Source organism: Macrobrachium rosenbergii, chromosome 39, assembly GCF_040412425.1.
Source record: "Macrobrachium rosenbergii isolate ZJJX-2024 chromosome 39, ASM4041242v1, whole genome shotgun sequence".
Lineage (NCBI taxonomy): Eukaryota > Metazoa > Arthropoda > Malacostraca > Decapoda > Palaemonidae > Macrobrachium > Macrobrachium rosenbergii.
In genome coordinates, this window is record NC_089779.1 from 16,716,848 (window position 1) to 16,737,332 (window position 20,485).

A 20,485-nucleotide genomic window follows, 5' to 3' on the forward strand; every position below is an offset into this window, starting at 1 on the left:
AATTTCCCTGAATCGTCAGTTACAACGTCCCCAGTCCGGTGGCATTTTCCCGAGATGTGACCTAGTACCGGGACCTTTCCCTGAAAAAAGTGGGACGCCATATCTTGAAAACTAACCACAGAGTTTTCTTGAAAATAATCTAAGTATGTTTCCCACACCCAAATTACTCTGAAATTCCTCATTTCATATAATCTAACCTACCCGAGGGGTATGGCAAAAAAAAACGGGGCTGGTGCAATACTAGCATACATCTCAGGAATTTGCAGTCCCATGCAGACCACTGCCTACGCAACACAATCACCAGGTTTCTCTCTCGCGACACCAAGTGAATATTCAGTGAATACTAGTTTATGTCACTGCCACTGCTGGCCGCCTTTCATTTCTGTTCTGTTTTCAAGGACATGACGCGTCCAGTATCAAGCGGATGATAGTGATTACCCGCTCTTTCTCGAAAAATGTCGTCTGTTTTTAAATGCGTCCCCCCCAAAAAAAATACCACATTTAAATCGTCTTTACATTTATCAATGCTTTAGACAAAGCCATCAGATAAAAGCTTGGCTCCTTTCTTCCTCTTGTCGTTAAAGCAGTAATCTTTCTTTGTATGACATTCAGGTCAGGCAAAAATGACAAGGACGCCTTGTTTGATGTGACCTTCACGACAGGCAAGATTTAAAACAGCTATGGTTTTAATGACTTTCTGTTCAGGTTAAAGTTGAACATTTATATATATATATATATATATATATATATATATATATATATATATATATATATATATATATATATATATATATATATATATACAGTATATATATATGTATGTATATATATTCATATGTATATATATATATATATATATATATATATATATATATATATATATATATATATATATATGATTTTACAGTAATATATATATATATATATATATATATATATATTTATAATTATATATATGCATATTTGCATAAAAACATATATACATATATATATTTATACAAATATATATACATATAAGTATGCGCGCGCGCGCGCGCCTTTTCCTCCTCGCAGAGGTGGCCCCATAAGGTGTTACCTCTCATTCTTCTCAGTTCAAACTGCAACCCACATTAGTCTACCAATTACAAGGTACATAATTCACTGCTTAAGTCAAACGATACACACCGGACATTATAGTAAAAAATGGCCTCACCCGACTTTCTCACTCCAAAATCGATCTCGGAACTCTCGCAAGTGAAGTGAGGCCAAGTCTGTGTGTGTATGCTTCCGCGCGCGCATACACGCGCGATTCTGTGGCATGACGAACAAATACACACGACACCTCGGTAAACCTTTTCACAAAATCTGAAAAGTGCATTATTCCATTTCATTATTCACACCTTCAATTCTGACAGAATCACGAACAAAGGTTTATTGTCCTCGTGAAAGAATGATGTTGAGATGGAGGGGGAAACACAGCTTCAAAAGTGTCAATTTTTCCCCTCTTTCGCGAAAGCCTGAGAAGGGGATTGCTTTACAGAGGACAAACAGGGCAGAACGCTAAGGTGAGGGTGGGAAGGCATTTGCGTCGAAGCTAAGGCTTTCAGTGACCGTCAGTTTTAATAAAATTATTTATTTGAGCTTTCGTTTCGTAATATAGAATAGAATATCGAACTTAGGCTAAAGGCCTAGCGCTGAGACCTATGAGGTCATTCAGCGCTGAAACGGAAAACTGACAGTAAGAAGGTTTGAAAGGTTCAACAAAAACCTCGCGGTTGCACTTTGAAACAATTGTTAACAGAGGGTGGAAAGTACGTTGGAAGAAAGAGAACACGAACGGAGGTAGAGTAAAAGGAATGAAAGGGGTTGCAGCTAGGGGCCGAAGGGACGCTGCAAAGAACCTCAAGTAATGCCTACAGTGCACCGCATGCAGTGCACTGACCCTACGGGAACAGCAAGATAGATAGATTCAGAAAGTAAAGATGAAACACAAGGATCTAAAGATGGAACTGGTATAAAGCCCTTCAACAGAGCTAAGAAGTAAACAGTTACAGAGCTTAGATAGCAAGACTGACGAAAGGAGGAGGGAACGGTTGGTGGGGGTAATTTAGCATACCCAGTTCTCAGGCAGGTCAGACTGATTTCAAAACTTCTGCTCTGGGTTGTAGCCAGACCTCCCAAAAGACTACTTCGCCTCGGATCTTCTTTATTTCTTTTGTTACTTGGTTTCGGTGACGACTACTCAAGCTACCATTCAGATAGAGATCTAGATAATACATAATGCTGTAAATTTGGAAAACCCAACTTATTATTATTATTATTATTACTATTATTATTATTATTTTTCAGAAGATGAAACCTATTCATATGGAACAAGCCCACCAAAGGGGCCACTGACTTGAAATTCAAGCTTCCAAAGAATACGGTGTTTATTTAAAACAAAATAAGGCAACAAGAAAAACCAAAATAACACAACTCTAAAGTATACGGAAACAAGAACATAAAAATGAATGAAAATGTAAAAATAACATGAAAATAACATAAGATAGACACAAGAACACGAATACTGAGCGATAACAAAAATCTGTAGAAAACGAACGCAATAACATCACGTACAAGATAAACGAATAGATCGTGAAAAGCAAAAGGAGTATCTACAATATTTATATTCATAAATATTTATATTTATAAATGTATTAATAGATATTTATATTAATATTTATATTTATAAACGTATTTATATACATTCATAAATATTTATAAACAGGAGAAAATACTTAGTGAATATAGATAAAGATTCATAAATACTCATATTTATACTTATAAATATTTTATATATATATATATATATATATATATATATATATATATATATTTATAAACGTATTTATACACATTCATAAATATTTATAAACAGGAGAAAATACTGAGACAGTGAATATAGATACAGATTCATAAGTATTTATATTTATAAATATACTTATAAATATTCATATTTATATTTGTAAATGTATTTATACATACTCATAAATATTTACAAACAGGAGAAAATACTTAGACAGTGAATATAGATAAAGATTCTCGTTGAGCTTCAGTTCCGCTTAGAGACAAAAACAACTTCTCCACTTCGCAACGAGGAAGCAGAAGACTGCGAGGCTTTACAAAGGGTCATTAAGAGGGATATCTATTCTCCCCGTCTTAGGAAATGCCGATTTGGGGGATTAACGCTTTCCCTTAAGGGAAATGAGCAATTACTTCCGTGAGTAATATAAAGTGCGTATGTGTGTGTGTGTGTGTGTGTGTGTGTGTGTATATATATATATATATATATATATATATATATATATATATATATATATATATATATATATATATATATAATATACTTATTACAAATCTGTATACGACCCAAACTTCGAACCCAGGGAAGTTATGAGGCGTCTCTCCCTGGAAAGAACTATAACGCCATTACAGATCAGGCCATATATCAATTCATTCAATGGACTACATAAAATACAATATTAACTTTACATGAGGCCGAAAGCTACCCTCTACCTCTGAAGTTCAAAGTTCATAAGACAGCAAAGTGCAGCATTACGTATCGCTCTAGGCGACACGGTCGCTTGCATAATCTGTCGCTGCTATATATACGCCCGAACGGCGTAGTCTGTGAATCAGTTGACGCCCCTAATATGCAAATTTCCCGTAATAAACTAAATAGAAGTTCTTTCATTTAGGGCGGAACGTCTGTGGGTGGCGTCCTACAACGCGGACCCCGTAGGCTAGCAGTGCCGTCAGTGCACCTCATGCTGTGCACTGTAGGCCTTACTTAAGGTTCTTTGCAGCGTCCCTTCCTTAGGCCCCTAGCCGCAAACACTTTCAATCCTTTTACTGTTCCTCCGTTCATGTTATCTTCCTTTCATCTCACTTTCCACCCTCCCCTAGCAATCGCTTCCTCCTGTTACGCCTTTCAAACCCTTCATTCTCAGTTTCCCTTCCAGCGCTGAATGACCTAACGGGTCCCAGTGCTTGACCTTTGCCTTAAATTTTATATTCCATTCCGTTCAAGTAACAACACGAATTACGCATCTCGCTCACTAACAACCCATTGAAAACCAAAAACTACGCAGCCAGAAACAAACAAAAAAAATAAAAAAATAGGAATTACGCTCTGATTCGTGGAGAACCAGCAACTACGCATCATGTCCATCAATAAACATGAACAATACAAACAAGATGAGTATTACGCACCCAGTTAAAAAAAAAACGAGAATTACACGTCTTAAAAAAAACAGGAACTACAAGTCTAAAAAAAACAGGAATTACGTATGTCTTCCTCGCCGCCCCCCAACCGAAATCATGTATGTCTCCAAAACACCACGAATTACGCGTCTTAAAAATAACACAGAAATTACAACTCTTTAAAAAAACAGGAATTACGCATGTCTTCCTCGCTCCCCACCCAACGGAAATTACATGTCTCCAAAAAAACCAAGAATTACGCACGTCCACGAGGACAAGCGACAACTACGAATCATATCCAAACAAAATACAAAAACAAAACAAAACAAAAAATCGAAACCCACTCAATAATAAAACCTAAGAGTTCGGTGGCATCCGGGAACTACGCAGTCACTCTCAACATACAAAGCCAGAACCTACGCCTTTTTACGCATCTCCTCAGGAAGACGGAACAAACGTATCCACCGAGTGTAGATCCCAGCACCCGGTCCTGAGGCCCTTCCTGAGGGTCGTACCCACCCCCTCCCCCAAATCTGGAATGATGGGATGGGGGGGGGGAGGTGAACCGACCCAAAGCAATTTACTCTCGATACTAAAACCGTTCCAGTCCTCGGCGGGATTCACGCCTCTACATTCGTTGCGTAACAGTGGAGAGAGAGAGAGAGAGAGAGAGAGAGAGATTGAGAGAGAGAGAGAGAGAGAGGAATTAACAAGTCTATCGGTCTAACTATATATATATATATATATATATATATATATATATATATATATATATATATATATATATATATGGGCTTGTTTATATTCAGAATAATAATAATAATAATAATAATAATAATAATAATAATAATAATAATTCTATCCTTCAGGAGACTGCTCCTCCTGTGAGAACAAGGTAAACGCCTTTAACACGAGATCAAATCTTCACAATTGCAAAGTGGAGTTCGACGTACGAGTATATTGTTAGCACCGCACATCGCTGTTACACCGAAGCGGCCATTCACAATTCAGCGGCAACACTCGGGAACAGAAACGCTAACTGGGGCCTCCAGATAACCGCCAAAGACCTAGTGGATTACACCGGCCTATCTGAATGTCTTTCCCTTTCTCTACAGATATAAACGCATACGAATCAAAATGCTGAATAGCATTTAAGAATTGCTACTTTATAACGCATTAGTTATTCAAATAGTAATTTACCATTCAAAACTGTCTTCATATTACAAGGCCGACTGCATAGACCTGGAATACTGAATTTAGGCCAAAGGCCAAGCGCTGGGACCTGTGAGGTCATTCAACGCTGAATGGGGAAACTGACAGTAAGAAGGTCTGAAAGGTGTAACAGGAGGAAAACCTCAAAGCAGTTGCAGTATGAAACAATTGTAAGGAGAGGGTGGAAGGTCAGATGGAAGAAAGATATGAAGAGATGTACAGTAAAAGGAATGAAAGGGGTTGCAGCTAGGGTCCGAAGGGACGCCGCAAAGAACCTTAAGCAATGCCTACAGTGTTCCGCGTGAGGTACACTGATGGCACTTTCCGCTACGGGGTTGTTTATAACGGGAAAAGGGAATACAATTCTTCGAGAAAAACATGACTGCATGAAAACACGCCTCCTTTACACGAAACAAGGTTTAGCACGATTATACGAATTATGCAAAAAAGTATTCCCAATGCGCCAGCTTACGTTCGAAAAACTACACCTGTTGATAATGATGACTGCCCACATGTGAGAGAGAGAGAGAGATCTACCTCACATGTGAGAGAGAGAGAGAGAGAGAGAGAGAGAGAGAGAGAGAGAGAGAGATCTATCTACCCCACATGTGAGAGAGAGAGAGAGAGAGAGAGAGGAGAGAGAGTGCTAAACTACGCGTAGTCTTTGAGTAGGACCTATTACCGTTAGTAAAGGTAGCAAAAGTGCCATTACCGAAAAAGAAACTATCTCAGCGCCGTTATTACCAAACAAAATGCTTACTGAATATCAGTATGGAAATAATAAAAATTAAAAAATAAGCAAAAAAAATGTCAATCAGAAAAAAAACATATATTCAAAAACTATACAAAAAATTCAAAAAACTTTACACCCAGAAACAATAGGCAAAAAATACAAGAGAATCTACTATTTCAATGAAGAAGATTAATAATACAGAAATATGAGTTACATACAAAGAGAAGCACAACTAAGCTCTCTGACAGGGAATTCTTCTCTTGGCGAAGTTTAATTAAGACGAGGTCATTCGGGCTGCAGTCAGTAAACTACGCTCCCAGATTCCACCGGACAAAGTTGCTAGTAAAATAAATCATGAGAGAGAGAGAGAGAGAGAGAGAGAGAGAGAGAGAGAGAGAGAGAGAGAGAGATAAATTTTAGAACGATCTACGATACGAGGACACTAAATTGGAGAGAGAGAGAGAGAGAGAGAGAGAGAGAGAGAGGTCTACCATACGATGACACTAATTTGGATAACGAGAGAGAGAGAGAGAGAGAGAGAGAGAGAGAGAGAGAGAGAGAGAGATAAAAATGTTAGAAAGATCTACGATACGAAGACACTAATTTGGATAACGAGAGAGAGAGAGAGAGAGAGAGATCTACGATGTAAGGACACTAATTTGGATAACATTTGAGAGAGTTACTCCATTAAGAGACTTAGTAAGAGTGGAAAATAATTTGGGGGCATAAGAGCTAAAACAACGGAGGTCTTAAAGAATCATTTTTATAAGAGGGAAAGGGGTTTGCGGCAACTTTTAGGAGGGAGGACGTATTAAAGGCATCCAAGAGAGAGAGAGAGAGAGAGAGAGAGAGAGAGAGAGAGAGAGAGAGAGAGAGAGAGAGAGAGAGAGAGAGAGAGAATCTACAAATATGTTATGGCGTCCATAGAGAAAAATAACTACCTACAGAAATCAGTCTATATATACATATATGTATATATATATATGTGAGAGAGAGAGAGAGAGAGAGAGAGAGAGAGAGAGAGAGAGAGAGAGAGAGAGAGAGAGAGAGAGAATATATTAAACATAAATGGGCAACAAACACGAACAAAATCAAACTGTCATTTTAGTAAAATGTGAGTTCATTAAATATATAAAAATGATATGAAGAAGCCAAAGTTCAGGCGAAATGTTTAATTAAATACGTTCCTAAGATATAAGAACGTGATTTAAAATTAAAAGGTTTTTATTAAGGACTCAGAATTCATCGAGTGCCCCAGTTCTGTCAACTGACATTACGACTAATATGCCAATTTAGTGTCAGTGTATCTTAGAACTTGCTAAAATTTTTTATCTCTCTCTCTCTCTCTCTCTCTCTCTCTCTCTCTCTCTCTCTCTCTCTCTCTCTAATGTAAAATGTAATCCAACTTAGTGTCCCCGCATCTTGGATCTTTCTAACATTTATCTCTCTCTCTCTCTCTCTCTCTCTCTCTCTCTCTCTCTCTCTCTCTCTCTCTCTCGGAAACAAATAGTATGAAACAAAATTAATAAAACGAGGAATATGATATATTACCAAACATCCAGATGCAACGGAATGATGAGGACTACAGTAAATACAGATATAATGAAATACTATGTTGTCAAGAATACGGTACAGAAAGTTAAATACAAAAAAGTATGGAAAATAAAGAAAAAATTATTTGAATATCGAATATCATACTGAATTATCATGGTAAGAAAGGGGGGAGATAGGTACTTGAAGAAAAGGAAAATATTAAGTATTAACACCCTACAGTAAGAGAAAAGCAGAAATACAGATAGTAATGATGAAAAGGCAATCGGAATAAAAAACAAGAAAATAAGAAAATCATAACTATATTACAATATATACATATATATATATATATATATATATATATATATATATATATATATATATATATATATATAACGGTAATTACATTACGAAATTATGCGGAAGGGGAAATTCTTCAGTACCAAACACGAACTGAATGAATAAGAGAGGAGGAGGAGGAGGGGAGGAGGAGGAGGAGGAGGAGGAGGAGGAGAGAGAGAGAGAGAGAGAGAGAGAGAGAGAGAGAGAGAGAGAGAGAGAGAGAGAGAGGAGGGTACTCGAGTGGAAAATGGAAGAGATGAGAATAGGGGATCATGAAAGTGCAGTGTCTTTTGAAAGGTTGCAAAAATACAAAGGGAGGTAAGAATTACGGAAAAAATATAGGAACCCCATAAAGGAAATGGCTGGAGAGAGAGAGAGAGAGAGAGAGAGAGAGAGAGGCTTCATCTAGCGAGTTAAAACTGTCAAAGAGGAATATATGAGGTAATAAAAATACGATATTATGAACAACGACCGAGTGAGTTCAGGGCAAAGGAACTTAAACGCCTGAAAGGTTGACAAACAAATAAATATATAAAAAAGGCAAATGAGAACCTTGGCAGCTTTGGGGAAGCGATGATGAAATAAGACCATGGAAGCAACACACACACAGAGAGAGAGAGAGAGAGAGAGAGAGAGAGAGAGAGAGAGAGAGAGAGAGAGAGAGAGAAGAGCTCGATTTAAAATTAAAAATAAATATATAAAAGAGGAGGGGGATAATTTAAGAATGAGGCTTCAGAAATTATTATCAAAGAGATATAGGGACAAAGGAAAGGGGGTTATCTAAATAGAAGTTATGAAATATGAAAGAGATTTATGCATATCAAATACGTCGGCCATCACTCCACGGCGAGCACATCCTGTATAACTTTATGAGGACATCACAAGAACTTGCAGTCTAAAATAATCTACGTGGAAATGGAATAGGAAGAATACGGCATATATATATATATATATATATATATATATATATATATATATATATATATATATATATATATATATATATATATATATATACATGAGTTCAAACTTCTTATATATATACAGTATATATATATATATATATATATATATATATATATATATATATAAATATATAAATATATATATATATATATATATATATATATATATATATATAATATATATATATATATATATATATATATATATATATATATATATTATATATGAGATGAAAGATGGAAATTGAATGTAAAGAAGTTGGAGAACTAAGTAAGAAGAGACATAAAGGAACAGATAAGAAATAAGAGGCAAAAAAGCAACGCATCTGGGGGTCGAAGGGATGCTGCAAAGTACCTTCACTGCCGTCTACAGTGTACCACATAAAGCAAAACGAAGGCCGTACCACAGAAAGTGAGCTACGAAACAGTCATAACCAAACAGGAAAGTGAAATAAAGGGGACTGATTGATTGATTTATGGTTACCAAAACTGGCGTTACAAAGAAGTGAAGGGGAGAAGGGAGAGGGGAGAGGGGAGAGGGGAGAGAGCCGATAAAGCACCGATATATCAGGACGTAAAATAAGTCTGGTGGGAAAGCAACAGACTCAAAAATACAATTAGAACAAAACTGAGTACGAGTTTGGGGGAAGCTGGGGAATTCAAATATGGAGAAATTTCGTAAATGTGGCCACACCTGAAATTCACACCGAAACAAGGTGTGAGCTGGCAGTGGGAATTAGAATAAACTTATGACGAAGTCAAACATAATCTTGGAAAAAGATACGAAGTTAGAAGAAAATGAAACAAGAACTGGAAGAAAAGATCAAATTATAACATGGAAAAAACGAAGGAGGGACAGAAATAAAAGAGAAATTAACAACAAAACAAAACTCGCAATGGGCGTAAGAGTGACATAACAATTTTTGGACGTGACATTCTACTGTATGAGTTAGGAGTGAATTACGAAGAGGTAATATGAATAAATATGACATAACATGGATTAGGAACGATGAAAAAACATCCACTTCATATACGGATTCAAGGGATGCTCCAAAGATCATAAATCTCAGCCAACAGTACGCCTTGCCAGAACACTGTACACATAAACATGCTTAGGTTTAGAACTCAGTGCAACATACATTACGTTAATCATTGGGTGGAATATTACCAAATTAATAATCATTGGGTGGAATACTACCAAATTAAAAGTAAAATATTGGGATTTAATTGATTAAACATAATACAGAGTGGTAGAATACACTACATCAATACAGGTAAAGGATAATAATAATCAGTAAAACAATGGTAAAAAGTAATAAGGATTAGTATATTAGTCATAAAATAATAGAATAAACTCAAGGTGACCTAGGGAGGTACAAGGTAAATTTATGACAGCCAATGCAACTCAATATGATACAAGGAATAAAAGATTCAATATGAATAATATAAATATAAATATAAATATAAAAGATCATTGAATCTGACAATTAAGATAAAAGACTGACAAATTTTGTAAGGCAGGTTAACTAGTTTTACATCATGGGAAAATAGAAATATATAAATGATAATCCATGCAGTAATATATGATAAATGACAATTCAGTTATGAATGTGGATAAAACATAACCAGTCAGCCTCGAAGCAGATTAGTATAACCACAGGTCAAGAATAAGACACATAATAAGAATAGCAACAAGTCAACCAAAATAGGGATAGGAGAGGCCAACCAAGTTCGGAGGACACGAAATCACAAGGATCTCTCAAAATTATTCATTGAGGAAAAAGCTTAACCATATAAAGAATATAAAATTAAGCAAGGTAGCGCAAATCTCCGCCAGTGCCTTGTCATACTGGTTAACTGACGGATCCCACGAGATATCTTATTCTTATGGGTTTAAAGGGCACGTGCAACGCTTTACTCAATTCGGTTGCTAGACCTATGGTGTTAGACCGTACGGTTTCATTTCTCCAGACCACCATATTATTCTTTGGAAGCTTGCATTTAAAGTCAATGGCCCCTGTGGTGGGGTTGTTCCATAGGAATACGTTTCATCTTCTGAATAATACTGACAAATTCACAAGATAGATCTAATGTCACTTCCGAGTCCATCTCAAAAGCTAACCAACTCTTGTGTAGCCCAAGGAACAAATGAATGAAAATTCATCATTGGCTTTCCATGGTATCCACAAGACACCATACTATACAATCCAGCCAACAGACATGGGAGAACATCTTGACCTCATTTCGCAAAAGGGAACTGAAATTATACTGATAATAAAGCTAAAGGAATTCTGGCGTAGTTGTTACGTAGGAAGAGGTCAATTAAGTGGCAACCCTATCCTGTTATCTAGGCCAGGCTTTGGCCAAAAATAAATCAAGAGAAAGAAATAGGGCCTAATCTCACTGGAGCGATAGATCTGCCCCTCTACAAAGTAGGGAAACAAGAGGCACAGGCTTATACAAACCTGGCGTGACAATATCAGCGGTCAACAAGAGATAATAAGGAACATGACCTACAAGGAAAATATGATTATGGCGTAGGAGGGTGGGAGGGAAAAGGTGACTTATAAAATCAGAAATTAATTTAGGGAAAAACGACTAGAAAAGGGGAGAAAAATAGAAGAGGAAGAGAAAGTGAAGAAGAATGGAAAGGGAAAGTGAAGAATTAGAAGGGAGTTCTGCACGGCGGTCTGCGAGCAACAGATGTACGAAAGAAAATGAAGAAATAAATGGAACCACGCGATGCTTTGGGTTAGTGGTCCTTGAAGTTTGCATTAAAAATAAAAAAAGAAGATGGCTGAAGCGATTATAAAAAAAAATAGAGCAGCATGGTAATAGGAAAGGGAAAAGATAAAAGAGGATCAGAAGATGCAGTCTGAATACTGAAGTGCATATATGTGTGTGTGTGTGTGTGTGTGTGTGTGTGTGTGTGTGTGTGTGTGTGTGTGTGTGTGTATGTATGTATGTATGTATGTATGTATGTATGTATGTGTATATATATATATATATATATACACACTAAAGTACATATACATACACACACATATATACATATATATAGGGTATTCATAATACATATTTCACTAAAAAATAAAGAGCTAATATCTAAAGAATTATGTACGATTAGGACATATAAGCAAAAAAAAATTACTGAAAATATTAAAAATACTAAATGAACACCAACCCAACACAGTAAAACGAAAGATCTCCGCCATTTCAAAAAAAAAAACACATAAGACCCATCATAGCCATAACTCAGGGCAGTAGATCAGGAGGTATTAAAAGCTCTTCAACCTTGACAGTACAACAGGGGGGAAGAGAGGGGTGTCTGAAGGAATAAAGGTGGGAGGGGGAAGGGAGAGAGAGAGATAAGTAGGGGGGAAGAAGGAGTGGGGAGGGAGGGGAGGAAGGGGGTGGGAAGCTAGGATATCCTAGGTTACACCTGTATCGGGCGGGAGAAGTGGGTTAATGGGTAGCCATGCCAACGAAAGCGCTCTGAATATTCAATCAACAGGTGAGATGGACTCCCCTTCCCTTCCCTCCTCTCTTCTCCCCTCCCCTCCCCCCTCTTCTCCCCTTCCCCTCAAATTGCAACTTTTGCAGGGCTGGCTGAGGTACTTCAATCAGCACACGCTCAAGAGCGGAAAGATCAAAGGGGGTTCACTGCCCTGCAACAGGGCAAGTTACAAAATGAATGACTTTTCATCCGTAAAAGGGCAATTTACGAGGTGACCGAATATGAATGATTTTTCATCCGTAAAAGGGGGAAATTTACGGAATGAATGACGGTGAATGGTTTTTCATCTGTCAAAAGTACCTTTCAAAATTACGTTTTTTAATGTCATTCACAAAATTATTATTTTTTGAATGACGATGAATGGATTTTCATCTGTCTAAAGTACCTTTCAAAATTGTTTTTTTATTTCATTCACAAAATTATTTTTTTCATTAATTTCATTCACAAACACACCTGTCTTGCAAACGAAAAATATGTTTTATTTTATTATAAAAATGCCCTTTAAAAAAAATCATATTTCCTCCATTCATCTAAAATGATATTAATATGAGACAACAAGGCTTTTTTACTTTGCAAATAAGGGAAATAAATCTTTCAAATACACAAAAATATCAGTTTCGTAACTATTATAAGAAAGGCTTGCCACCTTTTCCACAGGTAAACCATAACTTAGAGACAACTGATATAACTGATGAATCATAATGCTTTACAATCATAACTCAATACACAAGACAACGCAATTTGTTAAGAAAATAACTCCGCCACAACCTGCTTCAGTGATTTATCATAACTCAACAACTGAATTATTATTATTATTATTATTATTATTATTATTATTATTATTATTATTATTGGAGGAATTAACCCAGTTATGTATGGGTACATATATTTAAAAATTATTATTATTATTATTATTATTATTATTATTATTATTATTATTATTATTATTATTATTATTATTATTATTATTATTATTTATTATTATTATTGGAGAAACAAATCCACATTTATGCATGGGTACATATATCTAAAAATAATAATAATAATAATAATAATAATAATAATAATAATAATAATAATAATATTATTATTATTATTATTATTATTATTATTATTATTATTATTATTATTATTATTATTATTCAGATGACGAATAATGACGAATAAAGATGAAGCCTCTTTCCAAAAAAAAAAGATGAAGCCTCTTTCCAAAAAAAAAAGAAAGAAAACAACTTACATGAGACGATCCTGGGGAGAGGTGGAGGCTTCGTCCTGAGGTTGTTGTTGCTGTGTTCCTCCTGAAGGCGTAGGTTCCGCCTGCTGCACAGGCGCCGAAGGCGCATGTTGTTTCTGGGGTGACTGTGGCGGTTGTACTTGTGGCTGTTGAATGGTTCCCAGGGGCATGGCTGCGTCAGTCGAGGCCATTATTGCGGCAGTGACTTCCTCTCCTTCTCCTCCTTCAGGTAAAAAAAAAAAAAAAGGTCTTCCTTCGTCAGGTGGATCGAGGGACCTCCTCCTCCTCCGTCAGGTAGAGGAAGTTTTTTTTATTTTATTTCCCTCCCAGATATTTTCTTTCTATACAACCTGAGCAACGAACACTCCTCGTCTTCCGCTGTCTTTTCCCAAAAACATGTGTGAAAATGAATATATATATATCGTGATGGACCTCTCTCTATTTCACAAAAAAAAAAAACTGCACGTCCTATCGTTCACTAGGAAAAAATATCTTGGAAAAATGCGATGTGACGAAAAATGGAAAAATTAAAAAAAAACGAAAGGTAAAAAAAAGGCCAAGATTTTTAGAGGTATAAACGGTAAAATCAAAAACAAAAAAAGCGTGGATAGGGAGTAATCGAGTAGGAGGGTAGCAGTAGCAGTAGCAGTAGCTGTATGAGGGATGGCAAAGGCCCGTTTATAACCTTCCCGCCCCTAAAAAAAAAAAAAAACTACGACACACGTGGTTTCCTCTCTTCAGCCACGTCGGTAGGCGCGCGCCTTCGTTGGCGATCACAAGCGAAGGGAGAGAGAAACAGAACGAACGAAAGGAATAACAATAGACGGAAGACACGAGGTCTTTCTTTTTTCCGTCCCCCTTTTAAGAGAGAGAGGAATAAGAAGGAAGGGGATAGAAGGGCGTAATAAGAGGATGAATATAGATAGAAAAAAAAAAGGAAGCAAGCGAGAGAAGGGCGTATGGGACTCCGCAGGAGGCTAAAGGAAAGCGTGGCGTTCCAGAGCCGTGGCCGGACGAACGGGAGTTCAACAAGTTCTGGCGGACGCGGGAGGCGTAGTGTGGCGGTGGTGAATTTGCTGCCCTACTGAAGGCGGAGGAAGGGGGGAGCCTTGTGGTGGAGATGGTTTGGGGGAGATGGAGGGGGGAGAAAATCTCCAGCAACAGGGGCAGAGACAGAGACACAGAGAGAGAGAGAGAGAGGGAGAGAGAGAGACGCGCGCTGTATCCATCTCCGACCCCCCCCCCCCAGCCCCAATCTCCCCCGTCGTGTGTATGTGCAGGCCCCGCCTTAAATCGATCTTGACCTGCGCCGGGTCCTGGCAATGGCCTGCCCGCTAGCCTACCTTCTCATTATTTACGTTTTTTTTTTTTTTTTCCTACTCTCATCTGCCCTGTCCTACAAGCCTGGCGATCATCCTACCTCCTTACTCCTCCAGATCCTCCATCCACTCTTTGCGTTTGTATCTCTCCGTTTTTCCCACGCCCCCTGCGTATACCTTGTCAATTACGCACGAAAAAAATCGGCCCGACTGCGTATACGCAAGTATGATGGCGCCAAATTTATATTATAGGACACGAGGCTTGTTTACACCATTCAAAAATAGTAACTTAAATCTATGTAATCATTCCATACGCAAGTATGACATCAACTTTGCACTACAGACATTCAAAAATAGTAATTTAAATCCATATAATCATTTTTCATCATACTGGCGTATGATGACATCACCTTTCTACTACAGAACATGAGGCTTCTTTGCGTCAGTTCAAAATTCAGAACGTTCAACTTTGAACATCAATAAAAATAACTAATCTAAATCTATATAATCACTTATGTATTTCGGGAAAAAAAGGTAATGGCATTCGAATTAAACAAGACATTACCATGGGGCGTATATGCGTATAAGAACATTTAAAAAGGGTCCCGGTAGTGAATAGGCAATCAAGAACAATAAGCAAGTGGTTGAAGTCTTTTTATCCTTATTTTAGCTTTAGGGCTGCAAATTGGTATGTTGATCATCCACCCTCCAATCATCAAACATACCAAATTGCAGCCCTCTAGCCTCAGTCGTTTATATTTTATTTAAGGTTAAAGTTAGCCATAATCGTGCTTCTGGCAACGATAGGGGCCAGGCCACCACCGGGCCGTGGTTATAGTTTCATGGGCAACGGCTCATACAGCATTATAGAGAGACCACCGGAAGATAGCTCTATTTTCGGTGGCCTCGATTATATGCTGTACAGAAAACTCGATTGCGCCGAAGAAAAACTTCGGAGCATTTCTTTACTTGTTTCTTATTCCTCTGAAACAATATAAAGACCAACGGCTTGACTTGCGAGAGAGCAAGAACCAAGAGCACAGGACAAATAAAATATAAGCCTATTACAAAGGAACAAGGCAATTATACACTGTTTCTCAACAACAGGAAGAATTCATAAACAAGTTAGCTAGTCCACTGGGAGCTTTAAAAAGTTAGCTGAGAAAATTGTATTAAATATTCACATACACTTAATATATATACATATATATATATATATATATATGTATATATATATATACAGTATATAAATATATTTTCTAATAAACATTTCCTTATTCCCTTCTCATCACATGTCCAAACCATCTCAGCCTTTTGATATATATATATATATATATATATATATATATATATATATATATATATATATATATATATATATATATATATATATGTATATATATATTCCCGCTAAGAGTAGCAAAAGAAAGCTGAGTGATTACTTATTAAAAAAGGAAAAATACATTAACAAATTAATAAATAAATAAAAAAAAAGGCAAGTAAATTATTAAAATGCAAGACCTTTACCAGGGTATTAATGTATAACTACTCTATTACAATTCTCCTCGTATTTCATTCATTTACTTCCCTTTTTTTCTGTTTATTTATCAATTTGTCACATTATTTTCTTTCTTTTTTTAATAAGTGATCTCTTCTTTCTGTATTTCCCATTTACCTTCTGTTACTTCTTTCTAATGAACACCATCATATTCTTTGGAAGCTTGAATTTCAAGTCAATGCCCTTTTGGTGGGCTTGTTCCATATGAATAGGGCTCATTTTCTGAATAATAATAATAATAATAATAATAATAATAATAATAATAATAATAATAATAATAATAATAATATTCTTGGGAAGCCCGAATTCAAGTCAGTGGCCCCTGTGGTGGCCTTGTTCCAAAGGAATAGGGTTCATCTTGCGAGTAATAATAGTGACAAGATGAAGATATGAAAATTATTGACCGAATAAATGAAATTCACTTGCTTAAATGTCGTACATGACAGCCTGACTGATTGATTTTCTAATAAAACTGGCAACGTAACAACTATGGCCAACGACACCAAAAAGTTTCTACTGATTAAGAATATTGCATAAAAAAATTCTCCAAGACACATTCACGCCATCCATACACGCTCTGTGTGCACTGATAATACATGGAAACAATTATCATAGCTGTAAAATCTAGTGGAAATTACGAAACAGAAGGAGGATGCCTATTTCAATAGGAACCACGTTATCCGTGGACTCGAGTTGAAGAAAATAAAAGTTTTCTATACGGATCTAACCTGAGGACAATATTGCCCTACAATGGAAAACTGCAGTATCAGCAAAATTTTCGAAATTCAGATATACCCTATCGGGCTCGTGAATAACTAATACGCAAGTTACTAAAGTTTCAGAATGATTCTTCGATGCTTTATTTAAGGGGTCCCATTTACAGTATCTGCAAAAATTAGTTAGGCAAGGGAAAACCGCAATATCTACCATTTTTCTCAGTTTTGTATTTTTGCATATACTGCAGTCTTCCATTTTTGAGCAGAATACACTTCAATGAAAGGTTAGGAAACAAAACTCAGTACCTTGATGAACTGATTTATATATTTCAGACATACATGCCAAGCACTGGGGCAACTAAGGCCATTCAGCGCTGAAACGGAAATTGACAGTGAAAAGGTTTGAAAGGTGTAACAGGAGGGGAACCTCGCAGTTGCACTAAGAATCAATTGTTAGGAGAGGGTGGACAGTAAGATGGAAGAGAATATGAACGGAGGTGCAGTAAAAGGAACGAAAGGGGTTGCAGCTAGGGGCCGAAGGGACGCTGCAAAGAACCTTAAGTAATGCCTACATTGCACCGCATGAGGTGCACTGACGGCACTAACCACCGGCCCCCCCCCCCCCTACGGGGAGTACCTTGATGAATGCCGAGACTAAAATTCTGTTTCAGACATAATAAACTGACAACATAGAAAAAGGACATCGGTAAAGGTAAACAATTGTCATTAGATTAAGCTGCTCTTATGCCACGCTTCTCAGTTCCAGAGGTCTCCCTCAGGATGTGCAATTAGAGACTCTAAAGTTCAAGCTAAGATGCAATTCATTACTACCCTAAAAGGTTTCAATTTTGTATTTTAATAATACGTTTATATTTTACCTATCTATAAATTATTTTATTCCTTTTCTAATAATTGGTCTCTTCTTTCTGTATTCCCCTGTAATCGTCAGTAACCTCTTTCAAACGAACACCATATTATTTGGAAGCTTAGTTGAGAGAGAGAGAGAGAGAGAGAGAGAGAGAGAAGCAAGAGAGAGAGTGAGAGAGAGAGAGAGAGAGAGAGAGAGAGAAGCAACTCAATGATGAGAAATCTTGAGGGATGAAGGCTTGACGAGCAAATAAACCCTGAGAATCAACAAGTTGAGAGAGAGAGAGAGAGAGAGAGAGAGAGAGAGAAGAGAGAAGAGAGAGAGAGAGAGAGAGAGAGAGAGTTCGAACTAAGCTAGCAGAATCGTATATTTTTCAACATTTCAACATTTTTGAGAGAGAGAGAGAGAGAGAGAGAGAGAGAGAATTCGAACTAAGCTAGCAGAATCGTATATTTTTCAACATTTCAACATTTTTGAGAGAGAGAGAGAAAGAGAGAATTCGAACTAAGCTAGCAGAATCGTATATTTTTCAACATTTCAACATTTTTGAGAGAGAGAGAGAGAGAGAGAGAGAGAGAGAGAATTCGAACTATGCTAGCAGAATCGTATGCTTTTCAACATTTACTCTTTAACTTTCGCGATACAAACGCACAGAGATTCCTAAATACATATTGACATCATTTTTTATATCTTACATATATCTGAATAAGACAGATATAACTATGTATGGGTCGAAACATACTTTTACAAACCTGTGTCCGAGAGGTTCAGATTAACCCAAACCAAACCCTCATCTTTGCGTGGGTTCCAACCCCATCGCCAGAGTTGGAATTTCTTTGTTTGTCATATATTTGGATTCAAGACTTTGTATTAACAAATGGTATCCAAAAAGTGTGAGAACGATGAGGAGTTGCTACGTCACTTGCTGTTACACAAACACAAACACATAAATGGGTGTACACAGTCACATACATATGTACATATATATATAATACACACACATAGATATATATATATATATATATATATATATATATATATAATATACATACACGTGTATGAGTATTAGCAACAATAACATAGCAATTTATATATACGAGTATATATATATATATATATATATATATATATATATATATATATATATATATATATATAAACTACATAACCACGCTTTACGTTTGCTAAACAAACTCTACCTGCCTTGACTGCAGTTACTTAGAATCTTCTATGGTGCATTGTTCAGGGTGACACAGGCGAGACGAGCTGTCACAGGTACAGGCTAGAACTCATTGTAAGGAGCGTTACATTTTCACAGGTTAAAAAGCCACTCTCACTCACACACACACACACACACACGGCTGTAGAATTGAATAGAATACAGAATTTGGCCAAAGGCCAAACGCTGGGATCTATAAGGTCATTCGGCGTTGAAACGGAGACTGACAGTCGAAAGGTCTGAAAGGTGTAACAGAAGGAAAACTTCGCAGTTGCACTATGAAACAATTGTTAAGAGAGGGTGGAAAGTAAGATGGGATAAAGAGAATATGAACAGAGGCACAGTAAAGGGAATGTAAAAGGTTCACTCGGGTGTATATATCTTTGTGAATAATAAACACCACAAAAAATAAAGTTTAAAGGCAACTTTTAGAGGACCCAGCGTGAAATGGGGCCCGTTCCATACAGTCAAAATCACACTTCATTTGCTCTAATGTTTATCATTCCATGTCAAGGAACAAGAAATTAACAACCAGACAACCAAATATAAAAAGTAACAACAAGACAACCATATATAGAGAGTGACAACCATACAACCAAATATAGAAAGTAACAACCAGACAACCATATACAGAAGCAACAACCAGACAACCATATATTTGTAAAAAGTTGTATTTTGACAGAGATCTTTCACATTCTAATTTGATCCCTGATCCCCTTTTCCTGCCGAGAACAACCCGATTTGCTGAACAGCAGAAGCACCAACATGCAGCAAATGTGCCTCGCTGTCGAACTTCTCAGTTCCAGAGGTCCTTTATTCCTCACACCGTTGGGCTGAGGAACAGTCTCCCTAGGGATGTCGCGCAAATGGCACTTTTAAAAGTTCAAGCGAAGATGCAATGTATCGCCACCCTAATACTATTCTCCTCGCATTTTAATACATTTTTATCCCTTTACGTCCTCTTACTTCTTCCTAATGATCACCATAGTATTCTTTGGAAGCTTGAATTTCAAGTCAGTGGCCCAGGTGGTGGACTTGCTCCTGATGA

At 36.8% G+C, this 20,485-nt stretch overlaps 1 protein-coding gene across 3 annotated transcripts in view; it reads right to left on the reverse strand.

Moving 5' to 3' along the window:
- Positions 1–20,485, reverse strand: part of LOC136825784 (excitatory amino acid transporter 3-like) — a 525,422-nt gene that overhangs the window by 404,013 nt on the left and 100,924 nt on the right. The window contains exon 1 of one of the 3 annotated variants that reach the window (XM_067082655.1): positions 13,761–14,843. The exons of the other annotated variants lie outside the window; for them this stretch is intronic. Within the exon in view, the coding sequence (XP_066938756.1) occupies positions 13,761–13,948 (188 nt within the window). The 5' untranslated portion in view covers positions 13,949–14,843. Of the gene's footprint in view, positions 1–13,760; positions 14,844–20,485 lie in introns of those variants that run through there. 3 annotated transcript variants of the gene reach the window in all.